The sequence below is a fragment of the Cylas formicarius genome, unplaced genomic scaffold, assembly GCF_029955315.1.
Source record: "Cylas formicarius isolate icCylForm1 unplaced genomic scaffold, icCylForm1.1 PGA_scaffold_6__28_contigs__length_40554024, whole genome shotgun sequence".
NCBI classification, from domain to species: domain Eukaryota; kingdom Metazoa; phylum Arthropoda; class Insecta; order Coleoptera; family Brentidae; genus Cylas; species Cylas formicarius.
In genome coordinates this window covers 28237928-28258544 of record NW_026844347.1, presented here as the reverse complement: position 1 = coordinate 28258544, position 20617 = coordinate 28237928, and the positions used below count along the sequence as shown (strand labels likewise).

The window sequence follows — 20617 nt, the reverse complement described above, 5'->3', positions numbered from 1 at the left end:
TTTCAAATAATGAAGTGGAGTTTGAGCTTCTGCTTTTCACATTTCAAAACTAACAAAAACAAAGTCCACTAGCTGACGAGGAAGCGAATCAGGAGATATGCTGCGAGTAAACTTATCATGGTTAGTACTAGTAGTGAGCCACCCATTATACTTGCATCTTCGTAGTATTATGGTTTCAAAAATAACAATGTTGGACTTGGTAGGGAATACGTTGGTCACGTATTTCATAGTCGCGTGATAAAGACACGAGGAACATTTTTATGAACAGCTGGTTCACCGGATCTTTACATTTTGCTTGACGTTATCGTGTGCGCACCGAACTTGGTGCATTTAGAAGTCGTCTATTGTGTTCAATAAAACATTTGTTGATTATATTATTTGTCACTTTAACTTGGTTGTCCATTCACACGCGTCTCACTCTGACCAGCATTTCTTGTTTCTTGTTTTTCGACCAGAATTTTGTTGCTCCTCCTGGAGAATTATTGCGGACTAGGCCAGACTTCCCAAAATTGTTTAATACGAGCGTAAACAATAATAATAACAATTTTGTACTGGCTGGGTAACAAGTAAGATCAGCGAAACGTCAGCAAATTTGATTTTGTAAATAATATTACAGTAGTAGCTTGTGGAAGTTTTTTTGAAAAAAAAAAAAAAAGAAACACTATACCCAGCTTAAAGTTAAAATCGACGATATCTCTGCATTGCATTAATAAAAATTAATATTTCGTATTTATTAAGTTCGACCTTTGTCGACCGCAATCGAAAAGAATAGCAAATACAAAATATATACGAATGCTAATGCAGATTTTCGGCAGTTATGGTAGCCGATTCCTCAAATTGTGCACTGCAGTCAGCAAATACGATCGCCAAGAAGTACGCGGAAGATGGTGGGAATAGAGGAAAATATAAATGTTTCCTGGGCGAATTCGAAACCCCTCTCGTTTGGAAAAATATCATTGGATTGGTGTTTTTTCATGCAGTTGCGGTTTGTTATATTTTTATGCATGATTATAAAAAGCATCCGTGGACTATGGTTTATGGTAAGATACGTCTTGTAAACCACAAAATCTAATATCAACAATAAACACTTATTCCAGCATATTTCATTTATATATTGGGTGGATTCGGAGTAACTGCTGGAGCGCATCGCCTTTGGACTCATCGCACATACAAAGCTAACACAAAGTTGAAAGTTATACTGTTGCTTTTTTATTCTATGAGTGGAATGGTAAGGAAATTGTCGAAACACTATAAATCGGATTTCCCAAAAACGTAGGAATAAGACTTTTTCAATCAAACACTGACACAAATTTGCAAATTTCCAGATCTATAACGTTTAACGTAAATTAAAAATAAGTACCACCGTATTAATTTTACAACTTTATGTATATTTGAGTTATTAGAAGTGCATATTACACTATTATGCAGGGCGAATCAAGGATGATGTCTACTTACATTATATTTTACATTAAATGGCTAATCTAAATTGCACAATTTAATCTGAAATTAACAAAAAAATAAGTAATTAGAATTAATGAAATACATACTTTTAATTAACGTTCGGTAAACTTTTTAACTCACTTGTTTATTTAACACTCGCTCCGCTAGTGTCAAATGAACTCATAAGTCAAATGCCGTTTACCGCACTTGTTGCATAATATACTATTTTCTACTACTGTTTGTAAAATACCTAATCACACACCGATCTAGCGTGCGGGAAGCGTCACTTTACCACGTCAGTTTCGTTTCCCACGGATCCGAGCCGCTCCGCTCGTGTCAAATAAACTCGTGAGTCAAATGCCATTTACCGCACTTGTTGCATAATATAATATTTTCTACTCCCGTCTGTAAAATACCTAATTACCACATCAGTTTCGTTTCCCATGAATCGGATATTTCCGGGATTTTACCGCATGGATTTGGGAGCAATCGGATGTTTTCGGAGATGTTTCCCACGCTTTGAATTTTGACGTTTGTCAATTCTGACGGTCACGTCAGTGAATGTATTCGTATTGTTTTGCGAAAATATACCCAAAAACTAACGGTCGTAGAAACATTATAATATGCAACACGTTCGGTAAACTTTTTAACTCACTCGTTTATTAAAAACTCGTGACTCAAATTCCGTTTACCGCACTTGTTGTATAATATATTATTTCGCATCTAGTTGTCTATTGGCATTTAGGCTTACTTAGGCTCTCAATTTAGTTTATGTTTGCTGTCTCGGTTTCTGAATTTCCAGATTTCACTTTAATATTAAAATTAATTTTTTTATTAATTAATATTTTAAAAATAATTTCGATACTTTTAGAATTAATTTATATTACATCACACAATTTTTTTGAATTTTGGAATTTTCAATTTTTAGTATTCGGTGGTAGATTGGGTGCGTGACCACAGGGTTCACCACAAATATTCAGACACCAACGCCGACCCGCACAACATCAACAGAGGATTGCTGTTTGCCCATGTTGGTTGGCTTTGCATGAAAAAGCACCCCGATGTAATCGAGAAAGGACGTCAAATGAACATGAGCGACGTAACAGATGATCCATTGATTAGATTCCACACAAAGTAAGCGAAAGCGAAAGCTACTCTTGAATTCGACTAAAACCAGATATCAATTAATTTATTATGGATATGTGTTTCTCGGATTAGTGCATATAATTTAATATTTTTGATCTGCGTTTGGGCCATAAAATAATGATGGTCATTTTGGACTTTTTGTTTTTCAAATACCACAGCAGTTACGGTTATCTCTTTATTTGGTGATAAAATTGGTGACCATATCGAACTTAAAAATTGGAAAACCTGACGACTCGAAGAATACTCGATTATAATACCTACTAGGACTAAACAAATTTACTCGAATATTTTAGTATTTAGTATTATTATTTGCATTTCTTATGTTTTAGGTACTACCAATGGTTCCATCTGTTCTTCTGCTTTGTGTTTCCCGCAATTATCCCACCATTGCTTTGGGGTGAACCATGGATGGTGTCCATTTTGGCCAATTCGTTTGTTAAATACGTCGCGCTGTTAAATGCAGTTTGGACTGTGAACAGTTTAGCGCATTACTATGGAAACAAACCGTACGATAGGTTAGTATATATTTAAAAACAAACGCAAATACCTAAGGAGAGTGATTTCTTGTTCAAAATAGAGGTTAATTTATTATAAACGATGTGGGGCAATCAAGTCAATGAATAGAGGCCATTGAATTAGACTACCTCTATCATTCTTCCTAACCAATTACGCAAAAATATGGAAAAAAGATAAGTTTTGATAGCCACGTTTATATAGAAACCTTTTTGTCTCTAGATTCTTTTAATAAAATTTGCCGTTTTCAAAGGACGAAATAAATTTTAAGTTGTTCTTCACATTTATTTACGAAAAATGATAGGGACGGTCTAATCAAATCCTCCTTTGCTCATTCTAAAAAAATGAAAAAATGTTTTTACAAAATAGTAATACTTTAATAAAATTGTATGGTTCTATTTCTTTTCAATTTTGCGATGAAAACTCAATTTTGCCGCTTTATTTATTTTGACAAATATCGTAAGCAAATAGTGCTTTGTCGGTATGACGAAAAGTTATAGAATTTCTGAAATTTTCATATCATTTCATTTCTTTCTTTTCAGAAACCTACGACCCACTCAGAACTTACTAGTGGCGTTTCTGACAAAGGGAGAGGGCCACCATAACTTTCATCACGCTTTTCCTTGGGATTATAGAGCATCGGAGTTTTTGTATATATTCCATATCACGACAATAGGCATTAATCTATTTAATAAACTCGGTTGGGCATACGACTTGAAAACCGTTTCGCCTGAGGTACTTCAGAAGACTGTTGAACGATACGGCGACGGCACTCACGAACTAAATCAATATAAGGAGCTACCGTCTAACGGTTTTTAATAGTTGATTATGTAATTTACTGTAAAATATTTTTCTTAAAATATATGTATATTTGTTTTCCCACTTTAATCGGATATTATTTGCGCGAATTCTTTAAAGTGCATAAAAGAGAACCGCAAGAAGTGACTATCGAGGCAGATGCTGTGACCAAAAAGGAAACGGTAATCTTTGATTTTTGGAAACGATTTGTCATCCAATCCAGACTGTTTCAAAACAAATTCATGTTATTCGCAATTGAACTCCGTATCTGCTGAAAAATGTGCATTATAACATTCACTGTTGTGTTTTATTTCATACGCATCACATCAAATTTCTAACCCTTCAATATTTTATTAACAGTCCACATGTCAAAAGAATGTTAAAGCGTTTTTTCAGTATTTTATTACGATGTTTTCAGTACTTGATTTTAGTCCCAACTTTTTTTCTATTCGTAAATGGGTTTTACCAGAGAATACTCTTAATATGGATGCGAAAGTTGGACAATTGATCCAACCTTGTTCCGAAATAAAAGAGTGGGTAGAAAAAGGAAAAACGCAATATGTAGATCATTTAGTACGAGGTGAACGGTATGAAATACTGATGCTCATTATAGAGAGAAAAGTTCATGGTGAAAGATCTGTGGGTAGGAGACAGAATTCATGGTATGATTACCATTACCAAAATTACATTTTCCAGTTGGATGGCCCATCTCCGACGCTCGGAGACAGCGAAGATAAAGAAATAAACAAGAAACAAAACCTTTAAACTACTGTTATAACTTTCAATTATTCTGATTTAAGAGTAACCAATTTAACAATACAATTTTCGTTCATATGCAAACATACATCTTTAAAGCAAAAATTAATATAATAATTAATAAATATTAATAAATAATGTTTAAAAGGATGGCGACCACTTTATTCTCTTTATGAATCTGTACTTTTGAGTTACAAATACAATAATTCATTGGTGATGGGTTGCAAAAACGTACCTTAAACCCGACCAATTGGGAACATTGTTGCAATCGAATTTACAAAATATACAAATATACAAAAATATAAGCGAATGCACTTTCTTGAAAACAGTATATGTCTGTGCAAATTAGTCAAAGATGAAAAAAAAAACAAACACGGAAATTTGCAAGTAAATTATCACAATGGGTCAATAACCAATTGAGAATTTGAACATGTACAGAGCCGGATTGGTCACTTATTTTTCACGGAGATATATTACACCTGCCTTACTAACACTAACTCAGAAATGACAACTTCATTTACATTGGTATAAGTCGAAAGTTTAATGCATATAAAATGGGTGGGATAATTTTCAGAATTCTTTTAAAATCGCTATTGGCCATTTTTTAATGATGCCTTTAGTCGATTTTATTCGAAATTTCACCATTTCATTTTTACTAGAACGGGAATAATTTAACAAAATCAACATCATTAAATTTACTGAAGTGCTTTTAAACAATACTTTTTAATATTAGACCTATATATACATATACAAATTTCTGTTGAGTTTATAACTACAGATAACCCAGCGTTCTGGACAGGCGTTTACATTATAAGTTTCCGATTCGTGTAAAAGCCTGGACATGTACTTAGACTCTAAACCTAGATTTCGAGAACATGTTACTTCTATACTAAAGGGAGCCTATGGTGGACCTAACTTATTCCAACAGACATTGATTTTTACGAGAAACCAAAAAGTCCTTAGAATTGTGTCATTGCTCTTTGGTCCTTGGTCTCTGTCATAATTCAATAGATACGAAACGTGTCCAAAAATTCAAAACTCATGTTTAAGGTTAATTTATGCGGTTGTCACCATATTTGAAATAACTTTAAAATTTCAGGAGCGCTTAACATGCATCACAGAATTAAATTACAAAGTCAAAATAGTCTATTATGCAATAAGTGTGGTAAACGGCATTTGACTCAAGAATTTATTTGGAACGAGCGGAGCGAGCGTTTGATAAATAAACGAGTGGCTTAAAAAGTTTATCAAATGTGTTGCATACTAAACTTTTTCTACGATTGTTCAGTTTTGGGTACATTTCTGTAAAACAACACAAATAGATTCACTGACATGGTCATCAGAATTGACAAACTTCAAAATTCAAGCCGAAAAAATACGAATGCTGCCAAACCAGTGCGATATCTCGGAAATTTCTGAAGTTGCTCGGATCCATAGGAAACGAACCTGACTTGGTAAAATCTCACTTTCCACACTCTAAATCGGTGCATAATTAGGTATTTTACAGAAGGGAGCAGAAAAATTTTCTTTTCTTTGTCGACGAATTCTCTCATTCGAGGGTATTAAATTCTGGACATTGAACTTCTTTTCCAGCTGTAACGATTAGGCTCTATTTGTATCCATTAGTTGTTTTCTATCAGTTATTATTAGACACCCTGCCGTGCCGTAAACTGAGCATTTTGTATATGGAGAAACTATGGAGAAACTTAGTCTTAGAATACCATTACCATTTTTACTTGTGTATAAATTAAATGATATTTTAAAGTTTGGAAAAAATGTCCGTTGCTTGTTATTGTTCTTAATAATAACAATGGCATTGATAATGGTAATAATACTTAAAAAATCAAATAAAAAGTACGCGACGCCACTGGCTTGCATAAATATAAATTAATAATTTTTGTTCAATAAGCTCCGATTTAAAAAAAAAAACGGCTGTTGACCGTGGTTTAAACAATAACAAATACTCCTACGAGCGCGAATGTGACTTTTTGACAGCTCTGGCTTCAAATTAAACAGTATCAGCAATGACGACGACAAAAATGTGTGCGGAAGATGGCGGGAATAAACAAAAATACAAATGTTTTATGGTTTATGGTAAGAAAAGTTTGGTAAAGGTTCAAAATTTGATATCGATAATGGAGCAAGACGTATTGCAGCATATTTTATCTTCATCATTTCTGGAATTGGACTGACTGCTGGAGCGCACCGCCTTTGGAGTCATAGAGAATTCAAAGCTAACACAACATTAAAAGTCATACTGTTGGTTTGATATTCGATGAGTGGAATGGTAAGCAATTCGTCAAAATAAACGTCACAAAATCGATAAATTAAGTTATATTTTTTTATTAAATTATCAGAGAAATTTTAAATGCGACACCAGAGAACTATTAATAACCATATTTTTTTAAATCACCCTCTAGACTTAGTTTTTTTTTCTTGGTCAATAACACACAATAACAATTATTTTTTGTTACCTTTATTAAATTATTAAGGAAAATTTAACGCGGAAAAAAAATTTTCTCTCACTCGGTTCAAATATTTACGGATAATATTGTTGGGGCTGGTCAATTGAGTGATCAATTAAATGACACCTTGCAATAAAAATATCGGCTCCATTTAGTTCTCAGAACGACGCGACGGCGACGTAACGCAGAATATTAATAAAGCATAAATAAATTAACATACATTTCATTGAATTTTTAAAATTATTTCAATTGACTGGTCAACTGACACAAAAAACTTCCACAATTCCACAACCTAATTTTATTGACTTTTTCAAGTCATTGGTTTTTCAAACATTTAATATTTTCTGTCAGAAATAACGTAATTTTTGGAAACAGGCTAATTCAACACGTTTTTAATACTTTTAATAATAATTACAATAAATTTTATTTAATTACTTATCTCTCTCGTGTATAAAAATTATTTGCAAAAAGGAAGACTAATTGGATTGATTTTTAAATTTACCTTTTTAAGTATTCGGCAGTAGATTGGGTGCGCGACCATAGGATTCACCATAAATATGTCGGTTGGCTTTGCTTGAAGAAACACACAGACGTGATCGAAAAAGGACGTCAAATCGACATAAGCGACGTAACAGATGATCCATTGATTAGATTCCACACAAAGTAAGCGGAAGGCTAAAAAGCAATCACACACTTTCCATTTAAAATTCAAAAGAAGCCACAAAAGCCACTTTCGTTTTTTTTTGGTTATGTATGGTCAAAATTAAGAGTATAGAGTATATGTAGGTATGTACCTGCGATCTTTTTTTTTTTCTTAAAATGTGGTGCAAAATCTCTTAACGGGTTCTTAGAACAAATAAGGACTGCAAACAAATGTCAATCTGGAAAAATGGCAATAATAAAATAACACTTTAAATGTAGCTTCTATGCTTTAGGTACTATAGATGGTTTCAGCTATTCTTCTGTTTTATATTTCCGGCAATGATTCCACCATTGCTTTGGGGTGAACCATGGATGCTGTCCATTTTGGCAAATTGGTTCGTTAAATACGTTACGTTGTTAAACGCGATTTGGACTGTAAATAGTTTAGCACATTACTATGGACATAAGTCATACGACAAGTAAGTGTAATTTAGTTTTTATTTATATATTGGTGTTAAGAACCTATTAGTTTTCGTTGCTATATGTGAAACCCCGCTATGTGTGAACACGCCAGAGTCACGTGACTATCATGCATCAATCACGGTCCAAGTGCGTGCCAGACCGTTTGTGCAGCCGAAGGGATGCCGCCCAGCGCGCCAGTACCGAACTGACCACCACAAGGGAAAGTGCGTTTGACGGTACGAGAGCAAGATACAGTCCACACACGAAGGTGTATAGAGGTTCTATACATTTTTTGGTCCTTCGAGCCGGATTTTTGGACAGAAACAAGAATTTCTTGGCTATTCATTCGGATTCACGGTTCATTGAACGGATTCGGTTAGTCAATTGGTTTTTTCAAGAGTCTTCATATCCAGCAGCGTATCCTGGACAAGCATTTGAAGTTGTATTCAGTCGGGTGAGAGATTGTTGTCGCAACGATAAAAACAAACTCGCCGTCGGACAGCAAAATCAAGGTAACCTCGTTGCATGCAGAAAACTGTCGCCGTCGGAACTGTTTCATCGCGTTGTGCGTTCGCGTTTCGGACAATCGGAAAAAGTGCCAAAGTTTTCCGTTTTCTAAGACAAACTTACGATCGACTGCGTATAGTTATTCGCGTCCATTGATTCATTGTTCATCAACGTTTTCCAAACAAAATTGTACATTTCATCCAAAGATCGTTGAATTTTTTTGTAAAAAGAAGTTCCAATCGTAAAGAAATTTGCCAATTTACATTTGGAAAAACTGCAATTGCAATTTTGGTGTAAATTTAATTCAAAGAGTCATTTACGTTGCATTAGGATCGAGATTTCAGTGCATCTCAGTGATATCGAGTTCGCGCAAAACTCTGAAAATAATTCATTGTTGATTTGATTTTAAAAATTTCAAAAAATGCCAGCAAAAAGAAAATCAAAAAACCCAAATATGCAAAGCGACTTCCCAGATACCGAAGATGGTGAAGTAAATGCTCGAATTCAAATTTTGGTAAGAAAACGGGCTAGCATAAAAAGCAGGTTAACGCGTTTTTCAAATTATTTTCATGCCGCGAAAACTGAAAATCCTAATCGAGCGACACTACTCGAAATTGAATTACGCTTGAAAGAAATTGAATCGAATTTACTTTCGGAATTTTCTGAAATTCAGTTTGAACTTGAGGGCTTAAATTCGAATGATTTCACGGAATCTGAGTTGGAAAAGTTTGAGTTTTCGTATTTTACATTAATTTCGGACGCAAAACAGTTCATTTCATCGCACAATGATTTCAACAGAAATTCAACGGAAGATGAAACTCATTCGAGCACATCCATCATTGCCAATGTTCCTTAAAATTCAAATTTTCACCGGAAACCACATGCGAAATTTCCTACCATTGAACTGCCAAAGTTTTCGGGTCAATATGAGCGATGGCAAGAATTTCGAGATACTTTCGTCTCACTTGTACACAAAAGTGAATATCTTGATTCTATCGAAAAATTCCATTACCTGAAAGCTTCACTAGAAGGGCCAGCAGTTCAGTGTATCCAATCCATTGATATTTCCTCCGAAAATTATGATGTAGCGTGGGACATTTTATGTCAGCGTTTCGAGAACAAGCCTTTGTTGGTTCACAATCACATCAAGGCTCTTTTCAACATTCATGATATTAAATCTGATTCGTCAAATTCTTTTAGAAATTTAGTCGATATCATGTCAAAAAACATGCGTTCACTTGAAAATTTAGGAATAAAAACTCAATTTTGGGATCCTTTGATCATATTTTTGATAACGAGCAAATTAGATGTCGATACGATAAGAGAATGGGAACAGCTAGAGTTCAATGAGGAACTACCCACCTTATCAGAATTAAAATCATTTCTTTCAAATCGCGCTGATTTTCTTGACAAAGTTTCAATGCACAAAGGAAAACCAAAGAAAGCATTTTATTCCTCTCATGAAAAGAAGACATTTGCATGTTATCATTGCAAGGAACAGCATTCCATTTTTCAATGTCCGAAGTTTCTAGCACTGTCCATTGACCAACGGTATAAAACAGTTCAATCTTTAAAATTGTGCCCCAATTGCTTACACAGTGGGCATCCTGTTGAAAAGTGTCGTTCAGGTCACTGCAGGCAGTGTAATCAAAAACACAACTCGCTATTGCATCAAGCTGAATCGGAAAAGGAATCGATTACTTCTTCTGATTCAAAACCCGAATCATCGAAAACTCCTATTCTAGGTAAGGTAACATTACACAATTCCTACCCCGAAAGCCAAGTTTTGCTTGCCACCGCGGTAGTTGAAGTATTTGATTCTGATGGTGAAAAACATTTATGCAGAGCACTTCTTGACAGTGCTTCAATGTCCAACTTTATTACTTCAGAATTTGTTAACAAATTAGGTGTCGAAAAACACAAATTCAATTCCTCAATTTTAGGCATTGGTCAAAGCAATTCCAGCATAAAACACTCATGCATTGTCAAATTCAAATCCTGTTATTCCAAGTTTTCAAGACAACTAACTTGTTTAGTTATCCCACAAATTACGGGTGAATTACCGAATTGCTATTTCGATCCCATCCAGTTAGAAATACCATCCCACTGTCAGTTAGCCGATCCTAAATTTCATGAACCAGGTCAAGTGGATCTTCTAATTGGCGCAGATACATTTTGGGATTTACTTGTTAATGAAAAGATATCTCTCGGGTCACACAAGCCTATTCTACATAACAGTAGATTAGGATGGTTCATTTCTGGTCCGTTCATTCTTTCTGTCATCTCTCCACTTTAGATGTTCAAAAACAGTTAGCCAAGTTTTGGGAAATCGAAGAGTTGTCAACTGAGCCGATCCTGTCGGATGAGGAATTTCAAGCCGAAAAACACTTCTCTGATAATTTTAAGCGTGGTTCAAATGGTAGATTCACTGTAGCCATTCCACTTAAGAAATCATCAGAAGTTTTAAGGGATTCCAAGTTACAGGCAACAAACCAATTCTTGCAGCTGGAACGCAAACTTTCGAAAAATCCCAAATTAAAGGCGATGTACACAGATTTTATGACCGAATACAACGATCTAGGTCACATGTCAATTTTTGATTCATCCAATTCCAAACCTACATACTATTCACCACACCATGGCGTTCTAAAGGAGGATAGCTCTACTAGGAAACTTAGAGTAGTCTTTAACAGCTCAGCTCCCTCTTCATCAGGTGTATTCTACAATTCTATCCAGATGGTTGGGCCTGTGGTACAAGATGATCTGGTTTCCATCATGCTAAGATTTCGGCAACACCAGTATGTCATTTCTGCAGACATCTGTAAAATGTACCGACAAATATTAGTCCAAGAGGAGTATCCTTTGCAGCTTATTCTATGGAGAGCAGATCCCATGGATGAACTTCAAACTTTCTCTCTTAATACTGTGACTTATGGTACGGCAAGTGCTCCTTTTCTAGCCACACGCTGCTTAAAACAGTTAGCTATCGAATACGAATCATTGAATCCTCATGCATCTCGAGTCATCAGTAAGGATTTCTACGTCGATGATCTGCTATCTGGAGCTGACAGTTTTGAAGAGGCAGTACGTTTGTGTCAGGACGTTTCATCAATCTTAAAATTATGCAAAATAAATTCTTTCAAGGGACATCACAAACCTTTAACAATCTTCGAACTCCGTCATGCAAGGGAAGTTTTACCCAAGTTTTCTCAACGCGGAAGCTTTTTAAGGGAAATACATGAACTTTCAAAGTCAAATCAGGTTTCCTCAAAAAGCAGACTTCTTAGTTTGACCCCTTTTCTTGACGATGGTCTAATTCGTGTAGGAGGTAGACTTAAACATTCATTATACCCATTTCATAAAAGGCACCCAGCACTTTTATGTTCAAAACATCATTTTACCTACTTGTTATTTAGGTACGAACACAAAGTCCTTCTGCATTGCGGCCCACAATTACTTCTCTCCCATATCAGGGAAGCGCATTGTAAGAGAATGCATTGTGTGCTTTCGATTTAATCCCACTATTCCGACTCCAATAATGGGTAATCTTCCAGAGGCGCGAATTTCACCAAGGCCACCTTTTTCAGACACAGGCATTGATTACGCCGGCCCTTTCCAAATAAAAGATCGCAAGGGACGCGGATGTAAAATACAAAAATGCTATCTCGCACTTTTTATTTGTTTGACTAGCAAGGCAGTTCATCTCGAACTTGTCACTGAATTGTCAACACAACCCTTTCTAGAGACATTTCAACGGTTCATAGCTCGCAGGGGTAGACCAACCAACGTATATACTGACAATGGTACCAACTTTAAGGGGGCTAGTAATCAGTTGAAAGAATTGGGCGATTTTTTAAGAAACAACTCAGATTCTGTAAAAAATCAGTGCGGATTGGACTTAAATATACAGTGGCATTTTATAGCAGCCTACTCGCCTCACCACGGAGGTCTCTGGGAGGCAGGAGTGAAATCAGCGAAGCATCACATCAAAAGAATACTATCTAATGTCCTTTTAACATTTGAAAGTTTTTACACAGTTCTTACGCAGATAGAGACCGTAATGAATTCTCGACCTCTAACGCCACTCTCTTCTGACCCAAACGACCTAGGGGTGTTAACTCCAGCTCATCGTTCACTTCAATCAATTTCCTATCCAAATGTACAGGATATTCCTTTGAATCGTCTTTCTCACTTTGAACAATTGGAAGTCCTAAAACAACACTTTTGGAAAAGATGGACGAAGGAATATATTGGTCAATTACAAGAAAGAGTTAAATGGAAAAAGAATCAGCATAATCTTGTAGTTGGTACAATGGTTTTAGTTCGCGATGACAATTTACCCCCGTTCAAATGGCGGCTAGGGCGTATAGTTGAACTTCATCCAGGTAGTGACAATGTTGTGCGCGTCGTTTCAGTCAAGACCACATTGGGAGTGATAAAACGCGCTGTCCTAAAGTTGTGTTCGCTTCCAATTACTGACCTTTAAATTATTTTTCATTTTTCTACCTGTCACTTTGTCATCATGTTTAAGTTTCATTTGACCATTGTGATAAGTGTTTAGTTTGAACTTTCTCATTTTGAAACAACTTACATTCTTTCAAGGCGGGAGGCATGTTAAGAACCTATTAGTTTTCGTTGCTATATGTGAAACCCCGCTATGTGTGAACACGCCAGAGTCACGTGACTATCATGCATCAATCACGGTCCAAGTGCGTGCCAGACCGTTTGTGCAGCCGAAGGGATGCCGCCCAGCGCGCCAGTACCGAACTGACCACCACAAGGGAAAGTGCGTTTGACGGTACGAGAGCAAGATACAGTCCACACACGAAGGTGTATAGAGGTTCTATACATTTTTTGGTCCTTCGAGCCGGATTTTTGGACAGAAACAAGAATTTCTTGGCTATTCATTCGGATTCACGGTTCATTGAACGGATTCGGTTAGTCAATTGGTTTTTTCAAGAGTCTTCATATCCAGCAGCGTATCCTGGACAAGCATTTGAAGTTGTATTCAGTCGGGTGAGAGATTGTTGTCGCAACGATAAAAACAAACTCGCCGTCGGACAGCAAAATCAAGGTAACCTCGTTGCATGCAGAAAACTGTCGCCGTCGGAACTGTTTCATCGCGTTGTGCGTTCGCGTTTCGGACAATCGGAAAAAGTGCCAAAGTTTTCCGTTTTCTAAGACAAACTTACGATCGACTGCGTATAGTTATTCGCGTCCATTGATTCATTGTTCATCAACGTTTTCCAAACAAAATTGTACATTTCATCCAAAGATCGTTGAATTTTTTTGTAAAAAGAAGTTCCAATCGTAAAGAAATTTGCCAATTTACATTTGGAAAAACTGCAATTGCAATTTTGGTGTAAATTTAATTCAAAGAGTCATTTACGTTGCATTAGGATCGAGATTTCAGTGCATCTCAGTGATATCGAGTTCGCGCAAAACTCTGAAAATAATTCATTGTTGATTTGATTTTAAAAATTTCAAAAAATGCCAGCAAAAAGAAAATCAAAAAACCCAAATATGCAAAGCGACTTCCCAGATACCGAAGATGGTGAAGTAAATGCTCGAATTCAAATTTTGGTAAGAAAACGGGCTAGCATAAAAAGCAGGTTAACGCGTTTTTCAAATTATTTTCATGCCGCGAAAACTGAAAATCCTAATCGAGCGACACTACTCGAAATTGAATTACGCTTGAAAGAAATTGAATCGAATTTACTTTCGGAATTTTCTGAAATTCAGTTTGAACTTGAGGGCTTAAATTCGAATGATTTCACGGAATCTGAGTTGGAAAAGTTTGAGTTTTCGTATTTTACATTAATTTCGGACGCAAAACAGTTCATTTCATCGCACAATGATTTCAACAGAAATTCAACGGAAGATGAAACTCATTCGAGCACATCCATCATTGCCAATGTTCCTTAAAATTCAAATTTTCACCGGAAACCACATGCGAAATTTCCTACCATTGAACTGCCAAAGTTTTCGGGTCAATATGAGCGATGGCAAGAATTTCGAGATACTTTCGTCTCACTTGTACACAAAAGTGAATATCTTGATTCTATCGAAAAATTCCATTACCTGAAAGCTTCACTAGAAGGGCCAGCAGTTCAGTGTATCCAATCCATTGATATTTCCTCCGAAAATTATGATGTAGCGTGGGACATTTTATGTCAGCGTTTCGAGAACAAGCCTTTGTTGGTTCACAATCACATCAAGGCTCTTTTCAACATTCATGATATTAAATCTGATTCGTCAAATTCTTTTAGAAATTTAGTCGATATCATGTCAAAAAACATGCGTTCACTTGAAAATTTAGGAATAAAAACTCAATTTTGGGATCCTTTGATCATATTTTTGATAACGAGCAAATTAGATGTCGATACGATAAGAGAATGGGAACAGCTAGAGTTCAATGAGGAACTACCCACCTTATCAGAATTAAAATCATTTCTTTCAAATCGCGCTGATTTTCTTGACAAAGTTTCAATGCACAAAGGAAAACCAAAGAAAGCATTTTATTCCTCTCATGAAAAGAAGACATTTGCATGTTATCATTGCAAGGAACAGCATTCCATTTTTCAATGTCCGAAGTTTCTAGCACTGTCCATTGACCAACGGTATAAAACAGTTCAATCTTTAAAATTGTGCCCCAATTGCTTACACAGTGGGCATCCTGTTGAAAAGTGTCGTTCAGGTCACTGCAGGCAGTGTAATCAAAAACACAACTCGCTATTGCATCAAGCTGAATCGGAAAAGGAATCGATTACTTCTTCTGATTCAAAACCCGAATCATCGAAAACTCCTATTCTAGGTAAGGTAACATTACACAATTCCTACCCCGAAAGCCAAGTTTTGCTTGCCACCGCGGTAGTTGAAGTATTTGATTCTGATGGTGAAAAACATTTATGCAGAGCACTTCTTGACAGTGCTTCAATGTCCAACTTTATTACTTCAGAATTTGTTAACAAATTAGGTGTCGAAAAACACAAATTCAATTCCTCAATTTTAGGCATTGGTCAAAGCAATTCCAGCATAAAACACTCATGCATTGTCAAATTCAAATCCTGTTATTCCAAGTTTTCAAGACAACTAACTTGTTTAGTTATCCCACAAATTACGGGTGAATTACCGAATTGCTATTTCGATCCCATCCAGTTAGAAATACCATCCCACTGTCAGTTAGCCGATCCTAAATTTCATGAACCAGGTCAAGTGGATCTTCTAATTGGCGCAGATACATTTTGGGATTTACTTGTTAATGAAAAGATATCTCTCGGGTCACACAAGCCTATTCTACATAACAGTAGATTAGGATGGTTCATTTCTGGTCCGTTCATTCTTTCTGTCATCTCTCCACTTTAGATGTTCAAAAACAGTTAGCCAAGTTTTGGGAAATCGAAGAGTTGTCAACTGAGCCGATCCTGTCGGATGAGGAATTTCAAGCCGAAAAACACTTCTCTGATAATTTTAAGCGTGGTTCAAATGGTAGATTCACTGTAGCCATTCCACTTAAGAAATCATCAGAAGTTTTAAGGGATTCCAAGTTACAGGCAACAAACCAATTCTTGCAGCTGGAACGCAAACTTTCGAAAAATCCCAAATTAAAGGCGATGTACACAGATTTTATGACCGAATACAACGATCTAGGTCACATGTCAATTTTTGATTCATCCAATTCCAAACCTACATACTATTCACCACACCATGGCGTTCTAAAGGAGGATAGCTCTACTAGGAAACTTAGAGTAGTCTTTAACAGCTCAGCTCCCTCTTCATCAGGTGTATTCTACAATTCTATCCAGATGGTTGGGCCTGTGGTACAAGATGATCTGGTTTCCATCATGCTAAGATTTCGGCAACACCAGTATGTCATTTCTGCAGACATCTGTAAAATGTACCGACAAATATTAGTCCAAGAGGAGTATCCTTTGCAGCTTATTCTATGGAGAGCAGATCCCATGGATGAACTTCAAACTTTCTCTCTTAATACTGTGACTTATGGTACGGCAAGTGCTCCTTTTCTAGCCACACGCTGCTTAAAACAGTTAGCTATCGAATACGAATCATTGAATCCTCATGCATCTCGAGTCATCAGTAAGGATTTCTACGTCGATGATCTGCTATCTGGAGCTGACAGTTTTGAAGAGGCAGTACGTTTGTGTCAGGACGTTTCATCAATCTTAAAATTATGCAAAATAAATTCTTTCAAGGGACATCACAAACCTTTAACAATCTTCGAACTCCGTCATGCAAGGGAAGTTTTACCCAAGTTTTCTCAACGCGGAAGCTTTTTAAGGGAAATACATGAACTTTCAAAGTCAAATCAGGTTTCCTCAAAAAGCAGACTTCTTAGTTTGACCCCTTTTCTTGACGATGGTCTAATTCGTGTAGGAGGTAGACTTAAACATTCATTATACCCATTTCATAAAAGGCACCCAGCACTTTTATGTTCAAAACATCATTTTACCTACTTGTTATTTAGGTACGAACACAAAGTCCTCCTGCATTGCGGCCCACAATTACTTCTCTCCCATATCAGGGAAGCGCATTGTAAGAGAATGCATTGTGTGCTTTCGATTTAATCCCACTATTCCGACTCCAATAATGGGTAATCTTCCAGAGGCGCGAATTTCACCAAGGCCACCTTTTTCAGACACAGGCATTGATTACGCCGGCCCTTTCCAAATAAAAGATCGCAAGGGACGCGGATGTAAAATACAAAAATGCTATCTCGCACTTTTTATTTGTTTGACTAGCAAGGCAGTTCATCTCGAACTTGTCACTGAATTGTCAACACAACCCTTTCTAGAGACATTTCAACGGTTCATAGCTCGCAGGGGTAGACCAACCAACGTATATACTGACAATGGTACCAACTTTAAGGGGGCTAGTAATCAGTTGAAAGAATTGGGCGATTTTTTAAGAAACAACTCAGATTCTGTAAAAAATCAGTGCGGATTGGACTTAAATATACAGTGGCATTTTATAGCAGCCTACTCGCCTCACCACGGAGGTCTCTGGGAGGCAGGAGTGAAATCAGCGAAGCATCACATCAAAAGAATACTATCTAATGTCCTTTTAACATTTGAAAGTTTTTACACAGTTCTTACGCAGATAGAGACCGTAATGAATTCTCGACCTCTAACGCCACTCTCTTCTGACCCAAACGACCTAGGGGTGTTAACTCCAGCTCATCGTTCACTTCAATCAATTTCCTATCCAAATGTACAGGATATTCCTTTGAATCGTCTTTCTCACTTTGAACAATTGGAAGTCCTAAAACAACACTTTTGGAAAAGATGGACGAAGGAATATATTGGTCAATTACAAGAAAGAGTTAAATGGAAAAAGAATCAGCATAATCTTGTAGTTGGTACAATGGTTTTAGTTCGCGATGACAATTTACCCCCGTTCAAATGGCGGCTAGGGCGTATAGTTGAACTTCATCCAGGTAGTGACAATGTTGTGCGCGTCGTTTCAGTCAAGACCACATTGGGAGTGATAAAACGCGCTGTCCTAAAGTTGTGTTCGCTTCCAATTACTGACCTTTAAATTATTTTTCATTTTTCTACCTGTCACTTTGTCATCATGTTTAAGTTTCATTTGACCATTGTGATAAGTGTTTAGTTTGAACTTTCTCATTTTGAAACAACTTACATTCTTTCAAGGCGGGAGGCATGTTAAGAACCTATTAGTTTTCGTTGCTATATGTGAAACCCCGCTATGTGTGAACACGCCAGAGTCACGTGACTATCATGCATCAATCACGGTCCAAGTGCGTGCCAGACCGTTTGTGCAGCCGAAGGGATGCCGCCCAGCGCGCCAGTACCGAACTGACCACCACAAGGGAAAGTGCGTTTGACGGTACGAGAGCAAGATACAGTCCACACACGAAGGTGTATAGAGGTTCTATACAATTGGTTTTCAAGTTCTGTTCTATGTTACCTAAATTATATTTCATTTATTTTAGAAGCCTAAAACCAACGCAGAATTTATTTGTGTCAGTTCTGACAAATGGCGAGGGTTACCACAACTTTCATCACGCTTTCCCTTGGGATTACAGATCATCAGAATTTTTGCATATGTTTCATATTACGACTATTGGAATTAAACTCTTCAATAAACTGGGCTGGGCATACGATTTGAAAACTGTTTCGCCTGAGGTGCTTCAGAAGACCATTAAACGATGCGGTGATGGTACTCGCGAGAGCTAAATCAATATATGGAATCATCGTTGAAAAGCTATATTAATTTTTAAAAATAAATATTTGTTTGATCGTTTCAATCTTAATTTCTTTGACCAAATTATTTCAAATTTAGAACTGCAACATGTTTTAGTATATTAAATTAAAATCATGTTTTCTTATTTATTCCGGGAACAAATTAAAAATAATCTCGGTAAACACTATCGATTACTTACTTAACTAATCAAAGATTTATATTGCGAAAAAGCAACTGTTCTTATTAACGTTCAGTAGTGCCTTTATCTTGCCACAATATCTGGTAGCATTAATATATACAGATCTTTCGTTCCCATTTTGGGGGCTAGATATTACAGGTAAAGTTCGCCAAACAATATACCGTTCTTACAACCTTTTATGGTTTTGACTTCGCAATTTGTTTAAGACTCGCCTGTTATAAAGTGTCTTGAGTTTGTAGTTAATAATTACCACCTTACTGTTATTCAATTGTTTTTGATAACTCAGTGTGTCATTTTTATTAAGGTGCCATTTTATTTCTCACCAAATACTAACATTATTCAATTTTGTTAGTCACTTGCGATGTACAGCGACGAAGAATTTGAGATTGTGGTCGATGGTGTAATAATCGTTGATGATGAACATTCGTCAAATTGAAATGGATCATAAAGTCGGACACATTTGTCGGTTGCTGCCAAATTAACATCCGAGACCACTCGTTTGAACATGACATAGTTGTGAATAGTGTCCAAGAAAGAAAAACGCGGAAAGACCGTGGTGTCCCAAAAAGTCTACTTGATATGCACCATGCCGGAATAGTGATAGGGTTGATATATGATGAGCATCAGAAGAATATTGTTTTAACAATTAAATCATTACATGAAGAGTTGCGTAGTGTTGACTGTTGCCAAGAGACTTTGCGTGCGTTCGTATGAAGAATTCGTTTTTATTACAAAACCATAATAACAGACAAGTTTGATGGAACCAAGAAGAATTTCGGAGTAGAGGTCAAGATATTTGAGATAAATCCAAGAAAATTATACTAAAAACGTGCCCATCATATATTTAGATGAGACCTGGTTTGATAGCCAGGATATCGCCAAGAAAGGATGAACTGATGGTAACAGCAGAAAATGTTTGCTGGTTGTGCTAGTTTCGCGGGGCAAATGAATTATCATATTACGTGAGGACTCTGAAGATGGTTGGGTAGATAACGCTTTGTTGCTTTTTGTAAAACATGTCAAAAGTTGACTACCACGAAAACATGACAGCAGACATCTTTGAAAAAGGTTTTCTGAAAAATTCCCTCTCAATATTCCACGGAACAGTGTTATCGTGATGGACAACGCCAGTTACACAAGCGGAAAAAATATCGAATTCATCATCGACTAAAGAAGTCATTCAAAATTTTTTGCATGAAAATGAAAATTCCTACATAAAGAAGCAGTATGTGGACAAGTTGGCCATGGACGGAGATTCAAAGTTTTCCGTCTTCCACATCACTGCAATTTTTATCCGATAGAACTGATATGGGGACAGCTGAAACCCAGTTTAAGAAGAAACAACACCTCGCCGAAATTTAGTTCTGAGGAAAACGAATTAATTAGAAGTGAAGTAGAAAAAATATTTGCTCTTAGTTGGAAAAAACGTGTAGAACATGTCATCGAAGATGAAAATGTTTAGAGA

At 36.4% G+C, this 20617-nt stretch overlaps 1 protein-coding gene and 1 pseudogene across 1 annotated transcript; both read left to right on the top strand.

Annotated features, from left to right (window-relative positions):
- Positions 1-831: 831 nt before the first annotated feature.
- On the top strand, positions 832-3976 carry LOC132703655 (acyl-CoA Delta-9 desaturase-like). The gene is made up of 5 exons (XM_060673037.1): positions 832-1040; positions 1098-1228; positions 2369-2574; positions 2916-3101; positions 3642-3976. The coding sequence occupies exons 1-5, from the start codon at positions 1001-1003 to the stop codon at positions 3916-3918; spliced, it is 840 nt and encodes a 279-aa protein (XP_060529020.1). The 5' UTR covers positions 832-1000; the 3' UTR covers positions 3919-3976.
- A 2701-nt stretch (positions 3977-6677) lies between these two features.
- On the top strand, positions 6678-18946 carry LOC132703183 (acyl-CoA Delta(11) desaturase-like; annotated as a pseudogene).
- The last annotated feature ends 1671 nt before the right edge of the window (positions 18947-20617 follow it).